Source organism: Nymphalis io, chromosome 30, assembly GCF_905147045.1.
Source record: "Nymphalis io chromosome 30, ilAglIoxx1.1, whole genome shotgun sequence".
NCBI lineage: Eukaryota > Metazoa > Arthropoda > Insecta > Lepidoptera > Nymphalidae > Nymphalis > Nymphalis io.
In genome coordinates this window covers 6,311,935-6,333,278 of record NC_065917.1, presented here as the reverse complement: position 1 = coordinate 6,333,278, position 21,344 = coordinate 6,311,935, and the positions used below count along the sequence as shown (strand labels likewise).

The 21,344-nt window shown below is 35.6% G+C and overlaps 1 protein-coding gene across 5 annotated transcripts in view; it reads right to left on the bottom strand.

Annotated features, from left to right (window-relative positions):
- LOC126779889 (segmentation protein cap'n'collar-like) overlaps positions 1 to 21,344 on the bottom strand; it is a 129,111-nt gene that overhangs the window by 68,049 nt on the left and 39,718 nt on the right. For 3 of the 5 annotated variants that reach the window (XM_050504040.1, XM_050504039.1, XM_050504042.1), the window contains exons 2-5: positions 19,656 to 21,074; positions 8,348 to 8,422; positions 7,461 to 7,607; positions 6,838 to 6,883 (exon numbers count right to left, since the gene is read on the bottom strand). In XM_050504040.1, coding sequence (XP_050359997.1) covers positions 6,838 to 6,883; positions 7,461 to 7,607; positions 8,348 to 8,422; positions 19,656 to 20,744 — 1,357 coding nt within the window. In that variant the 5' untranslated portion in view covers positions 20,745 to 21,074. Of the gene's footprint in view, positions 1 to 6,837; positions 6,884 to 7,460; positions 7,608 to 8,347; positions 8,423 to 19,655; positions 21,222 to 21,344 lie in introns of those variants that run through there. The other 2 variants (XM_050504041.1, XM_050504044.1) reach the window with 2 other exon arrangements.

The window sequence follows — 21,344 nt, the reverse complement described above, 5'->3', positions numbered from 1 at the left end:
GATCTATTGAAATACATTCAACGAGCAAACACGGTTATTCCACTATATACATATAATCTCGTATTGTACATCCGTCCGTTATTAATGATCGGAATCTCGGGGGATTGAGATGTCGGCTGTACTATTAATCATTGCGTTTTGTATGTACGTAGATGACAATGTTGGTTTATTATAATAAAACTATTATACTGTATTGAAATGGGATTTTAGTTAGACACGTTTGTCTGTTACGATAAAGCTACTAACACGAGTTCCGATCGTGTCACAGTGAATTTTATATAATCTATACCAATGGCGGTACTACTTACGATAAACAAATATGCTAACAGTTCTTAATGAATATTTCTCTATTTATAATAAAACACTATTCCGCTTAATTACTTATATTTACTTAAAATTTACTTCCAATGTTCTTATAGCAACCATTCCATGTGATGGCATAATGTCAATTAAGGCCAAACGTTGTTTATTTATCTGTATTCCTGCCATTGGAATCAAATATTTGTAGATAATGTTATATAGGAAGTTGACTAATATCCGGTTATGACAGCGTCACGGTAGCATGCGAAAGCGACCCTTAGCGCTCTTCGTTAAGACGGAAAGGGTATCGCTGGTTTTTTAGTGGTTATTCAGATGTTCGGGGCGCACTCGGCGCCTTGGACACCGGCGAGCCCCACATACTCCCCCCCTGTTCCCGTGGGGGAAAAGCGTAAGGCGTTTATCCAGCGTTAAAAACAAAATCCGGTTATGACAAAGAACCTCATATTTAACTTACGGCTAGAATTGACTACGAAACCAAAAACAAGCGTTTCGTAATTTTCAAAATCGTATATGATATTAAAATAAATATAACCATAACGACTTTAAACGGAAGATACTTTTTTATTTCCATACACTACGTAACTAAACAAAAAATGACCCTTTAAATTTTACGTGTAATGTTTAGTGGGAAAAGGAGCCAGCAACATCGTTGTCGAAACACAGCGCAAGTTTCCAGCTGCTCCATTATTATTGTATGTACTAAATTAACGAAGCGTTACTCGTAACACAATAACGAACAGTTATTGAAGTACAATCGTTTGGAACATATAAAACCAACTCCTATAGTCAAGACTAGACTCAAGCTTTGACTCATAAAGCTACAAACAGTTAAAGAAACGCGTGTAAAAAATGCTCATTGCTACTTGATGTAGTAATGAAACTATGCAAAAACACATGAATGGCCTTTTTATATGTGAAATCTTAAAATAGAATTTCAAGCTAGTTCTGACCTATAATTTTGAACACAATTTTGGCGCTACAAATAATACAATATGGCATATAAATCCGTTATAGTACACAGATTAAATAAATGCTTGCTTACTATCTTATATCGCGATAAAAACAAAATGGCGTCACATTTAAATTAATATCGAATTTCGGTTCGAAAACCCTAACAAAAGGTATACAAAAAGCCAATAATAAACGTCGATTATCTTTAAAAAATCGAAAAGGACACGAACAATATAATGAGACTGAAACCGCCATTATAAACTGACACTTGGTTACCCGCCATTTTGTGTTACTTCGAATATTGAAATCCTTACATTTTCGTATTCGATTTTTGAACAATAATTTATGCATCCTTGTATATTTTTAGGCTTTTATATTTACTTTTTTTTCATTTATTTTGACAATAACCTTCATTACAGTAGATGACATTAAATATAAGCAATTAAGAACATATATATATTTTTTTAATATTTAAGAAAAACATATTCATTGTACCTGTTTAAACAGCCAAAAAAAAGGTGATTACCCATTTATTATATTTTAAATTAAATTGTAATATTATTATTTATTTTGTTAATTTACTGTTAAAGCCTAAACCTGTTATTAAGGTATTAAAGGATCAATTGAAAACGTCTCTCATTGAATTGAATTGATGAAATTATTAAGTGTGTATTATTCAAAATATTTATATAATACAAAAGCCTCGTACCAGTTATGAAGTTAATTTTAGATAATTATATTTTCTGTTAACATCCTTAATTAAGTAATAACATATTTTTTACATACATTACACATATTATCTAGTTTTCTAGTAACGTGGCTGTACAGCGTAATACTCAATCGTCAAAAATTATAAATAAAAATTGTGATTGAAAAAAAGAAAATTACTACACATTTAATGAACGATTTCAATCAGATCTACGCTTAACATTGTACTTAACAGCACGTGCTTACTATATTAGAGTTTTTTTTTAAACCTTATGCCCGGCATGTGGGCCAAAGCAATGCAAGATAAATCTATGTATATATGAACATCAACTATAGCAGTACTAATCACGTTTTGATAGAAACAACAATAATTGTATATAATTATGTTCCTTATAAACTTTTCTGCAATATAAATATATTTTTTTAAATATTTTATAATGTACATATATTAAATAAAATTATTACATTATTTCTCTGTTAATGTTATAATTATTAATTAATGGCTATTTTTTTTTAAACGTATTATTAGGCTGAATGGTGTAGCATCGTTATGCTAAAACGACAGGTCTATATAAAATGGCTGTCGGCATCAGTGACAGCCGAATTCGATCAGAAACATTTCTTCAAGTCATCGTCTTCGGCAGTGTTCTTATGATTAATACCTTTGGACTTTTTTTTATGGATAAAAATTGGTGATATTATGAATATAGTCTGTGTATTGTACCTTTGTGAAGGTTTCCAGCTTTGAGTTTTTATATAACAGCTGGCATTGTTAAAAATATGAAGTTGTTGCACTTTATATTTCGAATCTATGGAAGTTTAAATTTTGACAAATATACACGTTACGTGGACCCTTTGAATTAGTGTAATTTGAAAGATTTAGACATGTCCGTGTGTTTGTATTTTATGTATGTATATATGTCCTAGTTTTTATTGAATTTATCTTTATAATATAGCATCGAGATTTTATTTTTTTCAGTTTTTCGTTCGGTTTCCCGCTGATCTCTTTCTATTGCATATATTTTTGTTTGTCAAATATTTTACAACTTTATAAGACACTAGTTATTTTTAAATATTACACATATATTAAATTTAAATACCTAATAAATCGTCAATTTAAATAATTATTACGTAAATAATGCATTAATCATATATAGTCTATACAAATAAATACATTTGAAGTTGTATACGGCTATTTGCGAGTTATTGCCGAGATGACCTAGTGGTTAGAACGCGTGAATCTTAACCGATGATCGTTGGTACAAACCCGGGCAAGCACCACTAAATTTTCATGTGCTTAATTTGTGTTTATAATTCATCGTACTTGACGGTTAAGGAAAACATCGTGAGGAAACCTGCGTGTGTTTAATTTTATTGAAATTCTACCCCATGTATATTCCTCCAAACCCCACATTGGAGCAGTGTTGTGGAATAAGCTCCATACCTTCTCAAAACAGAGAGAGGGCCCAGCAATGGGACATTCACAGGCTGTTACGTTACGTACGTTCGTTACGTTACGTTATTTGCGATTTACGAAAACAAATTTAATTTTTTTATTTTATATTTGCAACTTTCTAGTACATTGAATACTTTATATGTATAATTCGAATAAGCATTATATACATTAAAATTTCTGATTTTAAAGGAAATACATACAAATCGAGTTCCACTTTAGCAAAACCGTGATTCGCTGGTTGTGACCGATAAACGATAAGAGACTTGAAATGCCTCCGTTTCGTTATGTAAACTTACGATTTTACGAAGACTTGCATATACGGATATCGCGAACTCAATATATAATAATAATAATATCCTGGGACATTATACACACGGATAATTATTTAAGGTTTTAACTGCAATTTGTTCTACCCATACTATAAACTTCCTATTTTTTTTTTAAAGTGAAAACATTTTTAGGCGCGTTGCGCTGGTTTGTCGTAAGGGACAGACTCGTGGCTTCGCGTCACCGACATGCTAATGTTAATATAATAATAATAATATCCTCGGACATTTTTCACACACGGCCATCTGATCCCAAATTAAGCAGAGCTTGCTTGTACTATGAAAACCAGACAGTTGATATACCACATATACTACTTTTCTTTTGTAAATACATACCTATATAGATAATTACACCCAGACTCAGGACAAACAGGCATTCATGCACACAAATGTCTGTCCTCTGGCGTGAAAGGCAAGTATCTACCAACCACGCCAACCGGCTCTGCAATTATCTCAGCCAATTATAAAACAAAGCCCACTGCCGCGTCTATCTACCTAAATGCGAATAACCCAAAAACTACTGCAAGGATTTCCATACGGTTTTCACCAATGAACGGAGTGATTCACGAGGAATGTTTAGGTGTACAATTTGTTAAATGTTTTTTGTTAATTGGCTGAAATGTAACGGCGATTGTTGAAGATGTCGTATATAAGCTTTACTGACGTACGCCGCGTTAAAAAATAGAGTTACCTATGCATTTGTATAAGTTTGGACATATAGTAAGAATCCCATATGGTGGTGGGGCTTTGTTTACTGGTGGTGGGGCTTTGTGCAAGCTCGTCTGGGTAGGTACCACCCACTCATCAGATATTCTACCGCAAAACAGCAATACTTGATATTGTTGTGTTCCGGTTTGAAGGGTGAGTGAGCCAGTGTAATTACAGGCACAAGGGACATAAAATCTTAGTTCCCAAGGTTGGTGGCGCATTGGCTATAAGCAATGGTTGACATTTCTTACAATACCAATGTCTAAGGGCGTTTGGTGACCACTTACCATCAGGTGGCCCATATAATCGTCCACCTAGCTATTCTATAAAAAAAAAAATATCAGTACAGACCAATTAAACATTTTATATAAATGTTATTTTTTTAACTAACGGTATTTTTTACGATTATAGTTATTAAATTATCATTAATTAAATATAACCTATTTTGAATACATAATATGTCGTTAATACCACAATATAAAGAAAACATTATTGTATTAATTTTGAAAATTTAAACGAATAAATTGGAAATTAAAAAAAAAAAAAAACTTTTTTTTTCTCAAATTATATCACAACCCGGGGTGGGTGCGCCGTGACGGGTCACCATTAGTCAGATGATTCAGCGTATACTGTCCGTTGTTTAGGAGAAATGCGATCCTTTGTGATATTATTCAAATCCATACGTTTCAAATTTGAAGACTTTTTAGTTCGGCTTGATTTAATTTCACGGAGACGAGGCGGCCCAGCGGTTAGAACAGTTAATTCTAAGCCAATGATTGCGCGTTCAAACCCGGGCAAGCGCAATTGAATTTTCGTGTGCTTAATCGTTTACTACATCGTGAGGACATCTATATGTCGTATGAAAATCTTCCACGGTTATATCCACCAACCCGCATTGGAACAGCGTGGTTGAATAAACTCCAATTATGTTAATGTTTGAATTGAATTATACATAACTAGCTGAGAAAATTATTTACGATAAACAAATGTAAAGCTCCTTTTGTTGTGTATATAAAAATATATGTCTGTATGTCTGCAATACGCTTCTAAACCATTCAACCGATTGCGACGAAAATTTGGCGAGTTCTTAGTACCAAAGGTTGGAAAGGTTCCTTGATCTTAAAACACAAAGTTTTTCTTTGTATGTTCGTCCTTCAATATAAACGTCTAAAGCCCTTACGTCAATCAGAGCAATGCTAGATAAATATTAAGTCGAATTAGCTATATAAAAAGCAACTTCGAATAACCATCGCTATAAAATGCACCCCCGAATTGAATGTATCATAACCACCCCTCTATATAGGGGTTGCGCCCTTATTTACTCGCCCATAACACCTTTACATAGCGGTTATTGATATTTCGTTACGATTCGTAGTTTTGTAGTTAAGGGTAAATATACAAACATGGAATACACTACAGTGATCGTCAGTCAAGTACCAAGCTTTTGTATGTACATATATATTATATACATATATATATATAAAATAATCACTGACTGATTGAATGACATATTACGCGCAGCCCAAACTACTGGGACTAGAATCATGAAGATTTACATATGGATTCCTATTACACAATCGATTATAACGAAGGATTTTATGAAAATTTAACCCCTAAAGTAGCGATATAGGCGATGAAACTTTGTATGTTTATCCTTTATTTTTAAAGAATTTTGTAATCTGAATTACTAAATAATCCTGTGACGTGAGCGAAGCGCTAGTAATATTCAAGTAACTAATGAACTTTAAGTTAAAAGGTTTTTGTATCACTATATACGAATAACTAGTGTCTTTAAAAATAATCACAACACCATAGACTACCTAAGCGAGCGAGACTCGACTTTAAAAAAAAACATATTTTTCATATCAAAAATTTTCCTATGTTCAGCCATGGACAATGATTGATATATATATTGACTGCCTCGTTGGTCTAGTGGCTTGATATAAGGCCGCAGACCCGGAGGTCTTGGTTTCAATTCCCAGGTCGGGCCAATAAAAAGTTATTGGGTTTTTCTGTCAGAAAAATTCTCAGTAGCAGCCCGGAGTCTGGAAGTTGGAAGTGTGTACACTCCCGTGCCTCGGAAAGCACGTAAAGCCGTTGGTCCTGCGCCTGTACTCTTTCTCGTCGTGTCGGATTGCCGTCCCATCGGACTATGAGAGTTAGGGAACAGACAGTGCACCTGTGTTTGCGCACACACTCGTGCACTATAATATCTCCTGCGTAGTTGGCTAATCTCTCTTGAGATTGGCCGCCGTGGCCGAAATCGGTCTGGAGGACATTATTATATTATGTTGAAATAGAAAAATGTAGAGGCGTTTCCGGATAGAGAAACCTTATCAATATCGGTACAGTAATAATTCCACTCACCAGTTTCGGTGTCAACGGTGTAAGACAAGCCGGCCCACGGATCCTCCTGGAGAAAATGATCTTATTAATATAATAAACATATTTTTTATGTCTGTTACTAAACTACCCTCAAACGTGATAAGCTACCCTTAAATAACACTACAGATAAAACACGAGCAATTTAGAATCGTCATTTTACAAGGTTCAATGTTAAGCAACACCGGTACGAACCGGTTCGGTTCGGTATATTCTACCGAGAACCGTCTAGAAACTCTTCGCTATCAATGAAATGGCTAATGAAATACAATTAAAATGTATAAATGCAAGCTTAATTAATTTTTTATCATACATTTATAAATATCATACATAGACGGACATATATGCCTCCTGGTGGTAAACGGTCAATTGTCGCTGGAAGAAATTCTAATCATAACTTTTATCTCCAATGCGCCACCAACCTTGGGAACTAAGATGTTATAGCCAGGCCCGGATTTAGAAGATCCAAGACACCTTGATATTTGTGCTCGCCCTTCCAAAGCGAATAGAGTAAAAAAATAATATTCGTGGCTCGATGGGGCCCCTCGGCTGTACTAGGAAACCTAAGCACAGATCCAGGGCTGCCTATGGCTCATAAACGCACTTACTTCCTTCTCAGTTTCCAGAAGAGACGCCTTCACCTTCTCAATCTTCTCGCATTCCTCCTTCTTCTTCATCTGTATCTTCTCCTCAGCCAGCTTCAGTTCTTTATCAATCTGGTCGTCCAAGTTCACCTTCTTGGCTTGAGGGCCCTCCTGTTTAGAATGAGATATATATATATATATTATAATAAAGATTAATATTTAACAAACAAACTATATATTATTAAATTCAATCAATGTTTATAATTCATTTCGTGTTCACCATGAGATAATCTGCGTGTGATTTATTTCATTGAAATACCGCCACATTTGTATCCAACGCGCGTTTGACCAGCGTGGTGGTATAAAGGAGAGCTGACCTAAAGCCAGCAGTGGGTCATGTACAATCTTACTTCACTATACTCAACTGTGAATAAAGCATCACTTCATGACATATGTCTACCACGGCGGCCATTCTATATAGAGACTTGCCGTGATATGTGCGCAAAGCACAAGAGCACTATCGATTCCATAACTTTCATAATCCGATGGGACGTGACACAACCGACGAAAGTTCAGACCCTGAACTATCACTTTACGAGGCTCCCATTTAAACGAACTTCCAAACTCTGGGTGCCATTGAGGATTCCTTATCAGAAAAACCCAAAGACTTTTTATCACTTCAACCTGGTTTTTGAACCCATGGATACACGACTAGACCAACTGGCAAAAATTTACATACAATCTCATGCACTAGCAGTTACGAAACGTATTATCTACTCGTATTAATATTAATGGAATTTAAACTTTAAAATTTAGAATGGAAAGTTTGAAATTGTCCGCGGAAACTACTCACATAATTCTTTCTACTTTGAAAGATTTTATGATGCTATCGAAAATATGATGCAACTCACCGGCTGAACGGGGTCTTCCAGGGTGAAACCCATGTCCACATCTTGCTTCCAAAGCACCTCGATGAGGTCCATGTCCTGAGAACAAAAAAAAAACGTTAAAAAATAAATAAACTCTTTTCATTCAATTTCAAATTGTAGGCAAAGGCCTAGTTTGAATATCACCATATTTGTGTAACAAAATATACTAAAAACGAGGCTGTATAGTGTAATACCATTATTCTAATAAGTTATTAAAAAAAATCATAATACGATCCTTATAAGATTAATTTAAATAGAATATTTTCAACAAAATAAATATATTTCAAAAATCGAATTTATTACTTGGCGCAACAAAGAAATAAAACTACACATGAAATTATATTGTTATATTATAATAAATTGAACTCTATTGTAATATATATAAAGTCGAAGATAGTTTGATTTTAATTTTTTATCAAATGAATATTGATAGCAGTGTCCACACGTTATTGAAAATTGAACTTTGTAATAAATGTATAAAGAGTAATTTTATTCGCCACGACTTTACCGCCTTTTTTAATTTGACGGGTTCACAGCATGACGTATTTATAATTACAACTAACTTGTTTTTGTAATTTTTTCTATGTATTATAGTTTTTATTTACATGTTGTTCATTATGTATAAAATATACGCGATTGGGTATTATGTAAACATTATATAAATATGTGTGGTTATCAATTTACCTCGATATCGTGTGACTACACTTATTTTGTTATGAACAACATTTATAATATATTCGTAATAAATTTATATTCATATTATTCACCAAAATGAAAATTTATATTTTTGTGTATTGTTCTAATTAAAAGAAAATCTATTTAGGTTTTTATTTTTAAAATTTTGTATATACAGCGCCATCTATTAAAGCAGTTAAAATTTAAAACGCATATATTTCACATGGTGTCATATTTACATAATATATGCCTTCGCGATGCCGCTTAAATCATCTGTCAAAGATGCAGAGGCCTATATATATACATATCAGTACTTAAATACTATTACACTATTTGTTCTGTCTCATTTATATAATTCATGACTAATAAAATACAACTTTATGACGTAGTGCCATCTATTTCAAAACTTTGCAATAATAATACGAAGCAATAGATGGAGCTTCGTTCTGCAAAGCGCCATCTATGGCCAGAATATTATAACGACGAGATGGGTAATGAATGTGATGCTATTCCTCAACAGATGGCGCCCAAAAAATTGTAACTTTTAAATCAAGATTACATGTATATAGTACATAGTAAATTGTACACTATAATATTATATTATTTCAAAGTAAAGTTTTAAGGTCTATTTTTCCTAAAAACGTATATCGCTTTAATCTAAATTTTATTATAGAACATTTATTATCATTATATACATGCAGTAAAATACGGCAACGAGCGGTGAGTAATATAAAAATTTAACCCTATACTCAACAGATGGCGTTATGCGAAATTTATAAATAACATTCTAGAAATTTAGAACATATGATTAACAGAGGTACATACAAGGTCGATAGCGGTCAAGGCAAACCAAGGTTAAAAATTTACGTTTCTAACACTAAATATTCTAAAAAAACAAATAAAACAGCTGAAATGTTTTCACCTTTAAATAAATAGTCATAAAGTCGAAAATCATAGTGAATTTGTTATTTATTGTTACATACAATATTCGGACTTATTTTCCGTGTGATTAGGTTTAAAATTACTTAACATTAGCATATACGTCGTTGATTTCAATGACCGATAAGTAAATATGAGTATAACAAGGTAGCAATGAGTTATTACGAATCAAAATAATCGAATTAACCTACAATTACGTTCATTCAAATAATTAAAATTGTATTTAAATCTAATTACATTAAATTGCAAATGGCCGCCTTCAAATGTCATAATCGAATTCGTCAATATGGCGGGGTGGTATTTCGAAGAATTGAGAAAAATTTAAAAAAAAACTTATTTATTTATGCGAAGCCAATAATTACATTAACTTTTTTATAGAATAGGAAGGCGAACGACCATATGGGCCACCTGATGGTAAGTGGTCACCAACGCCCATTGTAAGAAATATTAACCATCGCTTACATCATCAATGCGCCACCAACCTTGGGAACTGAGATGTTGTCCCTTGTGCCTGTAGTTACACTGACTCACTCACCCTTCGAACCGGAACAGAACAATACCAAGTACTGCTGTTTTGCGGTAGAATATCTGATGAATGGTGGTACCTACCCAGACGAGCTTGCACAAAGCCCTACCACAAGTAATTATATGGTAAGTATATAAATAATATCAATGATACTAATTCATCAATCATTACATATATTCATGTAAATCTACCATCGGTTTCGAATGTAAATTATACCGAGGATCCACAAGAAACACAGCAGATACTCTCATACCATAGATAATTAATTAAGCAATTTAAAAAAAATTAAACATGGGCCTTGGAACATTAGACCGTGGACATCAGATACTAAAAAAAATAATCTTTCAAAGGAACTGGTCCATACTTCTGGTGACCCTAGAACGTTTACTCAGCACTTCGTTTTTCAGCGTCTTCGTTAGAATGCCTCAGGAAAATATTTTGGACGGTGTGTTATTTATATAACTTATAATGTAATGTCTGTTTAACTTGTTTTCAGTTAAGTATTTATATATTTTTATTTAACGTAATACCTGTTTCAGAACGTAAAAAAAATTGAGATACCATTGAATCACTTTTATTTATTCTGCATGGAAATAAACGAATGGCAACTTCATGCTTTTTTGCCATCTACATAATCTTTTATTACTGTAATAAGCCTTATTATTAATTAATGTATTTCAACATAAGATTTAAATTAATTAACTTGCAAAGCTAAAAGTATTTATTTTATTACAAGCGAAAACATTGCCAAAACATTACTATGGGAAAGAATTTATTGCAAGCATGATTAATAAAAACTATTTGAAACAGTGCGTCTGTACATTGAATGTATTTATCATAATAAATATTGAATTTCGTGCGGACGAAGTCGCGGGCTCCACATAGTTCAATATAAAATTTATATTTTCTAAGGAAAAGAAAAGTTAATAACTAAAACAGCGTATTTCCGTTCGAGAAATTATAAATAATGCGTTAACTGAACACATTTGAGCGAAGGAGCGAATCTGAGCGAAACTGTAATAAACTTGAAAAAAACTGTAAAAAAACTAATCTAATACAAATGAAAGTTATAGCCGAAGATATTTACTTGGTGGTAGGGCTTTGTGCAAGCCCGTCTGGGTAGATACCACCCACTCATCAAATATTCTACCAAAACAGCAAAACTTAGTATTATTCTGTTGAAGAGTGTCTGAGGCAGAAACAACAGGCACATGGGACATAACATTTTCCTTATTCCCAAAGTTGCTGGCGTATTGACGATGTAAGGAATGATTAATATTTTTTATAATGTATGTACACTCCCGTGCCTCGGAAAGCACGTAAGGCCGTTGGTCCTGCGCCTGAACTCTTTCCGGTCGTGTCGGGTTGCCGTCCCATCGGATTATGAGTCTTAGAGACCTGTGTTTGCGCATACACTTGTGCACTATAATATCTCCTGCACAATTGGGTAATCTCTCTTGAGATTGGTCGTCGTGGCCGAAATCGGTCTGGAGGACATCATCATCAATAATGCCAATGTCTATGGGCGGTGGTACCAGCAGGCTCATTTGCCATTCTGCCTAGCTAGAATAAAAAAAAAAACAATAACGTATTGCCTTAGTAGTGTCACGACTGTTGCTGATAAATGTATAATAGGTTATAAAGTGCACCCGCGTGCACACCCTTGGGCACAATTACATCTCCCACGCACTTGGCTAAACACCCCCGAGCGTGGATGCTGTGATCGAAATTGGAGATGAACGTTATCATTTATATTTACAAATAGACGACACGTGGCGCTTTCAATACAACAGCTTACAAAGTAACGTAAGTAGAGAATTTTATATATATATATATATATATATATATATATATATATATATATATATATATATATATATATATGTATATGTATATAAGCGAAATACCACTCATTGCGACATGTCTAAACTATTCCACCAACCCGCATTAGCTTCTTAAAAAAGGAGAAGAGGCCTTAGCCCAGCAGTGGGACATTCACAGGCTGTTAATTTACTTTTTTAAAAACGGGATTTACGGTCACGATGTATTCTCTACATATATAAGCGAAATACCACTCATCACGAGATCTCCTAAACTATCCGCCCGATTGACTTGAAATTCGTCACAGTTACCCCTTCCCCGACGTAGACGCACACTGAGAACGGGTTCTACGCAAATCCTATCCGAAATATATTTTTCTTCTTATCTATCCGTGCGAAGTCGGGAAGATTAGCAAGAATTATATAATAGTAAATCTATCTTTGGAGCTTTGGCGCACCTTGGGAGAGGCCTATGTTCAGCAGTGGACAACGATTGGCTGTTGATTGATTGATTGATTGAAATCTATCTTAATACATAAAACTCTTCTGAACGTATATTTATCACCGAACTCCTAAACGGCTGAACCGATGTGGATGGAATTTTGTGTGTATATTTCATAAGGTTCCCGGATGGGTTGAAAACACAATTGGATCTGGCAGGTGACGCTGCTGTCGGTATATCTCCAAGTAAAAATATGGCAGGACGATATATAATATAACATACATTACAAAACAAAGTCCTCCACCGCGTCTGTCTGAAATATACAATATTTTAATAAATCACAAAACTATATCCTACAAATATTTTAGTACCTCAATTGATTCATTCCGTTTAGATTAAAATATTTGTATTGATATATATTATTAAATATGAGTTTTATTTTGACACGAAATTGAATTTGTAATAAAAGTCAGATAACCAGCCATTCGTTTGCTAGATACCGAGCAAGAAAGGTGCTGGCAAATAAATAATTGTAATACAAAATTACTAATTGTCTTTAAAAGCATGAGATGGCCCAGTGGTAAGAACGCGTGAATCTTAACCGATGATCGTGGGCTCAAACCCGGGCAAGCACCACTGAATTTTCATGTGCTTAATTTGTGGTTATAATTCATCTCGTGCTTGACGGTGAAGGAAAACATCGTGAGGAAACCTACATGTGTCTAATTTCATCGAAATTCTGCCACATGTGTATTCCACCAACCCGCATTGGAGCAGCGTGGTGGAATAAGCTCCAAACCTCAAAAAAGGGAGAGGAGGACTTAGCCAAGCAGTGGGACATTCACAGGCCGTTACTTTCCTGTACTGTCTTTAATTATAATTCAAACCCTAACGTCCTCGGAGTAAAGTGCAATAGTAAAAAATAAAGTGTTGTGCAGTTTGTGTGACTAAGCTAATACGAGGAGGCCGTAACATATATGTATTACGATATAAACTACGTATTGTCAGTGTGTTTGTTACGCTTTTATATGTTAACTAATCAACTGAACATCTAGAAATTTTCCATACACATTTTTTTGCAAACAACCGTATGAAAACCGTTCGGTTGTTTTACATACGACAAGACAAACGAGGAAGCTTCGTTTTATAATATTCAGTGATATTTTCTCATTCCCACCAAAAGAATCATCGCAGATGAAAATTAAAAACGTTAAGACATATGAATATAAAAATTTTATTGCTAATCAAAGTTTGTTGACCTTTCAAATTTTATTATCAACTTGGGCGTTAATATATAAATAATCATACTTAATACGAACCCGCCATTTTCCTCAAGTGAGATATGTTTGCCCAGTAGATATTTACGGTGATTTAACTTTTTTTTTTGAACTGAAAACTTCTTTAGGCGCGTTGCGCTTATTGTAGGGAATAGACTCGTGGTTTCGCCTAATCGATATACTAATTTTTTTATTTTTTATTTTTTTTTATTACGATCTCCAAAGAGGAATGGAGTCAACAATTATGAATCTAATGTTGATATAATGAAATCGTTGAATGTACAAATAACTTAAGTATTGTGGAAATTGATGAGGATAATAAAGATTGGAATTTATGTAAATACTAACATTATATACAAATAATATAAGTGTATTTTAACTATTGTTTATTTATATTAAGCTGTCTTAATATTTTGTACCGAGTTTGCGACATACTGTGTGTTCTGATGAATAAAAAGCTTTATAATAAAAAGGGTTAGAATTATTACTTGGAGTGTCAATAGATGTGGACATTGGACGAATATATTTAATAGTTTCAAGTTTTCACTTCCATCAGAATTCCTATGACTGCCTGTCTTTTATTATAGGTGGACAAACTAGCCAATGGGCCACATGATATATGAATGACCATTCCTTACATCCCCAATGCACCAACAACCTTGGGAAATAGAAAAAGAAATAGAATGTGTCTTTTTTGGAGTTTCACCTTCATTTGACAAGCCGGTTGGCGTGGTTGGTAGATACTTGCCTTTCACGTCGAAGGTTGTAGGTTCGATTCCCACCCAGGACAGACATTTGTGTGCATGAACATGTCTGTTTGTCTTGAATCTGGGTGTAATTATCTATATAAATATTTATTTCCAAAAAAAAAGTAGTATATGTAGTATATCAGTTGTCTGGTTTTCATAGCACGAGCTTTGTACAAGCTTAATTTGAGATCAGATGGCCGTGTGTGAAAAATGTCCCAGGATATTATTATTATTATACCAATTTACATCAAAATCGGTGCAGTGGTTTAGTACATTCGCATTAATAATATCAGTATAAATTATAATTCTAACGTTACACGATCGCGACGTTGAGTTTTCACTTGTTCTGTACAGACAGCAAAATCTAAGGTCCTTATAATATCGATCCCCTAGTGCGTTGCCCGCCTGGGTGTAAGGCGTTCAACTCCTTGAGGTCCCAGACAAGGTCAGTTATTCGGGAATTTGAACAAAAAGTATATTTTTTTAACGAACTTCAAAAAAAGGGTATTTAGTTTCTTGATTCGGTTTACTTTTTGTTTTGATGTATGTTTAGGGTACACTTCCCAGGTTGCATGGGAGGGGTGAAAAAAATATGGGACCGAAATTTTTAGGGACTGGGTTCCAATCAGAAGCAGCCTGGAGTCTGGTAGTTGACAGTGATTACAGCCATTTGCCTCGGGAAGCACGTAAAGCTGGTCTTGCGCCTGAACTCTTTCCGGTCGCGTCGGATTGCCGTCCCATCGGATTAGGAGAATGGGAATATAGAGTACAGTACTGTTAGCGCACACTTGTGCACTATATTGCACAGTTGTGGCAATGACTGGTTGAGAAATGAAAATGATTGAGAAGCCAAAATCTATCAAGAAAAACTGAACGGGTTATTTTCGTCAAATTTTAAAACTGTTTACATTTTTCAATATAAGGCAAATACTTGTATACGTTACATAGCTTTTTTTTTATTTGGTAGATAAATGCATTCACGCGTTTCCCCCCCTTGAAGTGGGGGGTATGTGGGACTCGCCGGCGCCTAGAACTCCAGTGCCAATACCAGCCGATACCCTCACCGTCTCTTTGGGGGGCGTCACGGGATCGCTCGTGCTATTACCGTGAAAGTCGCATAGCCTTTTTTTTTGAACGCTGGAAAAACGCGTTACGCGTTTCCCCCACGGAAACAGTGGGGGGGTGTGTGGGGCTCGCCGGTGTCCAAGGCACATCGGAATACCCACTAAAAAACCAGCGGTACCCTTTCCGTCTTAACAAGGAGCGCCACGGGATCGCTTTCGCATGCTACCATGAATGTCGCATAGACTATTCCAACCACAAGAGGAGTAAAGACAAATAAACAACTTGAACTGACGCGCTATCATTGGTGGAGATCTTGTATAATCTGTGGTATTCACGGAACTTTGAATATTAAATTAACGTGGTTATAAGTAGTTAAGTGTAATAACTAGAATAGCAGAGCTATTAGCATTTAATATGTAAAACTAAGGTTTGTTTTATATTTACTCGGTTGGAAAAGGGAATATGTATATATTTGTTTATTTGCCTTTTTTTATAGAATAGGAAGGCGGACGTGCATATGGGCCACCTGATAGTAAGTGGTCACCAACGCCCATAGACATTGGCATTGTAAGAAATGTCAACCATCGCTTACATATCCATTGCGCCACCAACCTTGGGAACTAAGATTTTATGTCCCATGTGCCTGTAATTACACTGGCTCACTCACCCTTCAAACCGGAACACAACAATATCAAGTACTGCGGTAGAATATCTGATGAGTGGGTGGTACCTACCCAGACGAGCTTGCACAAAGCCCTACCACCAGTGAAAATGTATAAAGCAGCCAAATTTCAATATAAATATATATATTTGCTCTACCCTTCTCTGTAAGCGAAGTCTCACTTCGCCACGGTTGCCTGTGAAGGTGCCTTCACACTGCGCGTGATCCTGGAGATTAGACACGCACGGTCAACGACTACGGACCACCACACACCCCACTACCGCTCTTCCAACAATGCGTGTCTGTTTATGTCGGCCTTGAGATTCGAAGCTATTAAATCATTTCAAAATAGCAAAAAGCTTCTTTGAAGTTACTGAAGCAAAGTGTCTATTAATTGTCTGAGTTTCCACAGGCGACACTCGTCACATAGTTCGTAGGTGCGGGCAGGTCCGCGTCCGTCTGTAATTTCACGCACCGTGGAAAGCCACCTTTAGAGATCGCTATGAGTGATAAGGCCGCATATGCACAGAAAAATGCCTTTTTTTTGTAATTGAGCGTAATAAAGTTTTATCTATTTATATAAGACAGGAATACATTTATTTATTTACATAAAGGGCGATCGTAATTAGCAAGGTGTGGATCGCAATTTATGGACTTAATCATTGTAAATAATCTTTTGCACACAAAGCCGTTATAGCTACCAAACCAACCGTTATAATAAACAAATGTAATAAACATTCCTATTACTGGTGGTAGAGCTTTGTGCAAGCTCGTCTGGGTACGTACCACCCACTCATCAGATATTCTACCGCAAAACAGCAGTACTTGTTATTGTTGTGTTCCGGTTTGAAGGGTGAGTGAGCCAGTGTAATTACAGGCACAAGGGACATAAAATCTTAGTTCCCAAGGTTGGTGGCGCATTGGCTGTATAAGCGATGGTTGACATTTCTTACAATGCCAATGTCTAAGGGCGTTTGGTGACCACTTCCCATCAGGTGGCCCATATGCTCGTCCGCCTTCCTATTCTATAAAAAAAAAAAATAATAATAATAAATTTCTATCTTATTTACCCAAATATAACATCATACCGTTACCAACTATATGCATATATAAGTTAAAAAAAAAAAAACCCGACCGAATAGAAGTCGGTACCATATGCACAAAGCCGTAATAGCTACCAGACCGCCGGGACCGTTATTTATTACAACATATCTATGTTTATCCGTATATATCGTGACGTCACACATACGTCACAGTCCGTTTGACCTGCTTTCGTCTGCGAGTATGAAATGAGCTTTGATCATTTAAGAGTTGTTGTAAAACTATACCGCTGTGACGCAGTGGTTGGATTCTTGAACGAGTATAATCGCGGATTCAATTTTTCAATATTTTTTTAAAAAAAGCCGAGATGGCCTAGTGGTTCGAACGCGTGAATTTTAACCGATGATCGTGGGTTCAAACCGGGCAAGCACCACTGAATTTTCTTGTGCTTAGTTTGTGTTTATAATTCATCTCGTGCTTGACGGTGAAGGAAAACATCGTGAGGAAACCTGCATGTGTTCGATTTCATTGAAATTCTGCCACGTGTATTCTACCAACCCGCATTGGAGCAGCGTGGTGGAATAAGCTCCAAACCTTCTCCTCAAAAGGGAGAGGAGGCCTTAGCCCAGCAGTGGGACATTAACAAGATGTTACTACTAATAATTTTTCACCCTTTTTAATTGTTACTGTGAGTTAATTGTACTAGATAATTATATGCTGTCTTTGACTTTTCGATATAAATTTTGGAAACCTTAAATGTCTTATATAAATTTTTTGTGTACCTATTACAGTTTTAGCAGCTGTCGCTTCTAAAGCGCGTGGAATGACAATTTTCTCTCCGACTAAGTCACCATATTAAGCTATACTGGTTGTAGGGCTTTGTGCAAGCTCGTCTGGGTAGGTACCACCCGATCATCAGATATTCTACCGCAAAACAACAGTACTTAGTATTGTTGTGTTCCGGTTTGAAGGGTGAGTGAGACAGTGTAATTACAGGCACGAGGGACATAACATCTTAGTTACCAAGGTTGGTGGTGCATTGGCGATGTAAGCGATAGTTAACATTTCTTACAATGCCAATGTCTATGAGCGTTAGTGACTATTTACCATCAGGTGACCCATATGCTCGTCCACCTACCTATATTATAAAAATAAGAAATATCTAAAAAAAATTTAAACTATATCCAATCTAAAACCGGAAACAAACAGACAGACAAACAAATCTTACCTCATCATAATATTACCAACGAGTTCATGGAATAACCAATCGGCAATGCACACACCCAAATTTTATATATTATATGATGATACTTTAGTATATAATACATTTATTATATCAATAAATATGATTTATACATCTTAAAATCAAGTCGATAATAAAATACATAAGGTCAACAATCTTCGATAAATTAATACAAAGGACGCTTGTCTTTTAATTATATATTTGTTACGTCATTTAAATTTTCATATGCGAATATTAGGCGCGATTAGATAAGGGAGGGGGGGGGGGTCGGAGCTGTCATGTCCTTATAAGTACCCCTTATAACGTGTATACAAAATGACATATTAATATAAAACCCACTAGGCTGAAACTTTAGAGACTGAGCTTTTACATGCAACACATTTTCTTCATGATCAATACTTCTATTTATTGGTTAATAACAAAAATAACAAAGAAATCTTTCCATTAGTTTACGAGACAACACCGCAGACAGAGAAACAAAAGCTTCGAACTAATAACACCCCGTTGCACCGGGGTTAATGACATATTTACATGCGACAGAGAATTTAGCCCAAAATATGGAAACATAGCCGTCAGAAGGAGAAGCATGTATATTTCTTAAGTCTTTCTTCAAAATGACATATTTCAATGAGACAGAGAATTTAGCCCAAAATTTGGAAACATAGCCGTCAGAAGGAGAAGCATGTATATTTCTTAAGTCTTTCTTCAAAATGAAACATTTCTCTCACAGATGTAAGACTGTTTTGAAATTTGTTTACAAGTATAAACATAAAAAAACATAAAGTATTTTCTCGTAATTCAAACCCGTGACCTACAAAATATAATCTGGTCTTCAATAATTGAAAGACTCACCTCTTGAGTAAGCTCATCCCCGCTGTGATGGCCTTCGTCCGGCTCCAATTTAACATCGGGCATATCGGACACAGAAGACGTGTCCATCTCGCTCACACCACTCGAACTAGCTGACGTAAAACTTGTACTAGCTCTTTCCCTCTTCACGTCCAACACCAATTCTTCTTCAAACATTGGCGCCAATTCGTAAGCCTCTGTATCCAATGGCGTGTTCTCCAAAAGATACTGTTCCAAATTCTCCTGTTGTTGCTTAACGTCCAAGCATTCCAGATCGTTCTTGAGCTCTTTGACATCGTCGAAGAGTTCCTCATAGTCTTGGAGATCAGCCAGGTTCTGGTGGAAGACCGAATTCGGTTCACCAACTTCCAATTTGCCTGTTTTCGCTGAGAAATACGGAACATAATCGTCGATAGCGTTATCGCTATACAAATCGTCATCGTCTCTTTCTTTCTTGATCCTCACGACGAGATCTTCTTCAGAATCTTGTTCCTTCTTAATCTGCATCTCATTTGGTATCAGAAATTCATTAACGTCGAACGATCGACTTGATATCTCCGCAAATATGTCTGACTCCGTGTGATTTTGGAGGAAGTCCGCTGATAATGTTACGACGGCGTCGGGCTGTTCCGCTTGGGTTTCCTCCTCGACCTTTACTTCTTGCGCAACGTTATCATCAGACGACACATTGTCCTGGGCGTTCTCATCGTGGACCGCCTCTTGGGACAGTCCAGGCACAACTGTATCGGTCGCAACATTATTAACTAAATATGTATGAATCGAACCCTGATTATACCATATCCGGTCATTGTTTTCAAAGTGATTATAACGACCTAGAGAATTTAACTCCTCGAATAATTGTCTTTCGTAGTTGACCAGTATGTGGTCGAGGGATTTCGGGTGGACGAACCTCGGTCTGATCAGCGTCCTCGCTTCCTGCTCGAGGGACCAATCAGAGCCGTTGGATATGTGGAGACCGGCGAGCTGCTGGGTCTCCAGCTCGAAGTAGTCATCCGGGTTCGCTTTCAGAAGGCTTAGAACTAACGCCAACCGGAGCAGTTCGTCCCCGTAGAGTTTTTTCAGGGCTATCATTGTTAGGGATGTTCGAACTTATTTATATTCAGTCTTTGTATATGGTTGAGCACTAAAATAATGAGATCATAATCAAAAAGGTATATATATATATTATTATCACTGAGCTAGAGTCAAGTCCGTATGTAATGTATATTGTTTTGTATATACTCGTTGATTCTCCTTTTGCGTTTGTCCGGTGACATTTTGTCGCACCGTCACGAACAACTCGGCACGTTCTTTTCCGTTTCCGCGCACATTTTCCTCGGGAACATTGTCACTGAGTCACTAGGATAAATTTTTAGTTCACACTGGCTCCGAGCCAATTAGTTTTCTAGTCCTCGTGTAAACCTATGTAGGCAAAATTTTAACCTTGAATAAGGCAGTCTTTAGCAAAGGATGTTTTTTATATAATACCATAGACGATCATTTCATCTTTTTTATTATGATATAGAACAAAAAACAACAAATAGTTATTGAATTACGCACAACTTATGTATGCACATGTTTAAATAAAACTTTCCTCAATACTGAATTAATTAAGAGAATTCATTAACATTTGACATCAATTGATAATATCACTAATTTAAAATACTAATCGAAAGAAGTTTTATTGAAATA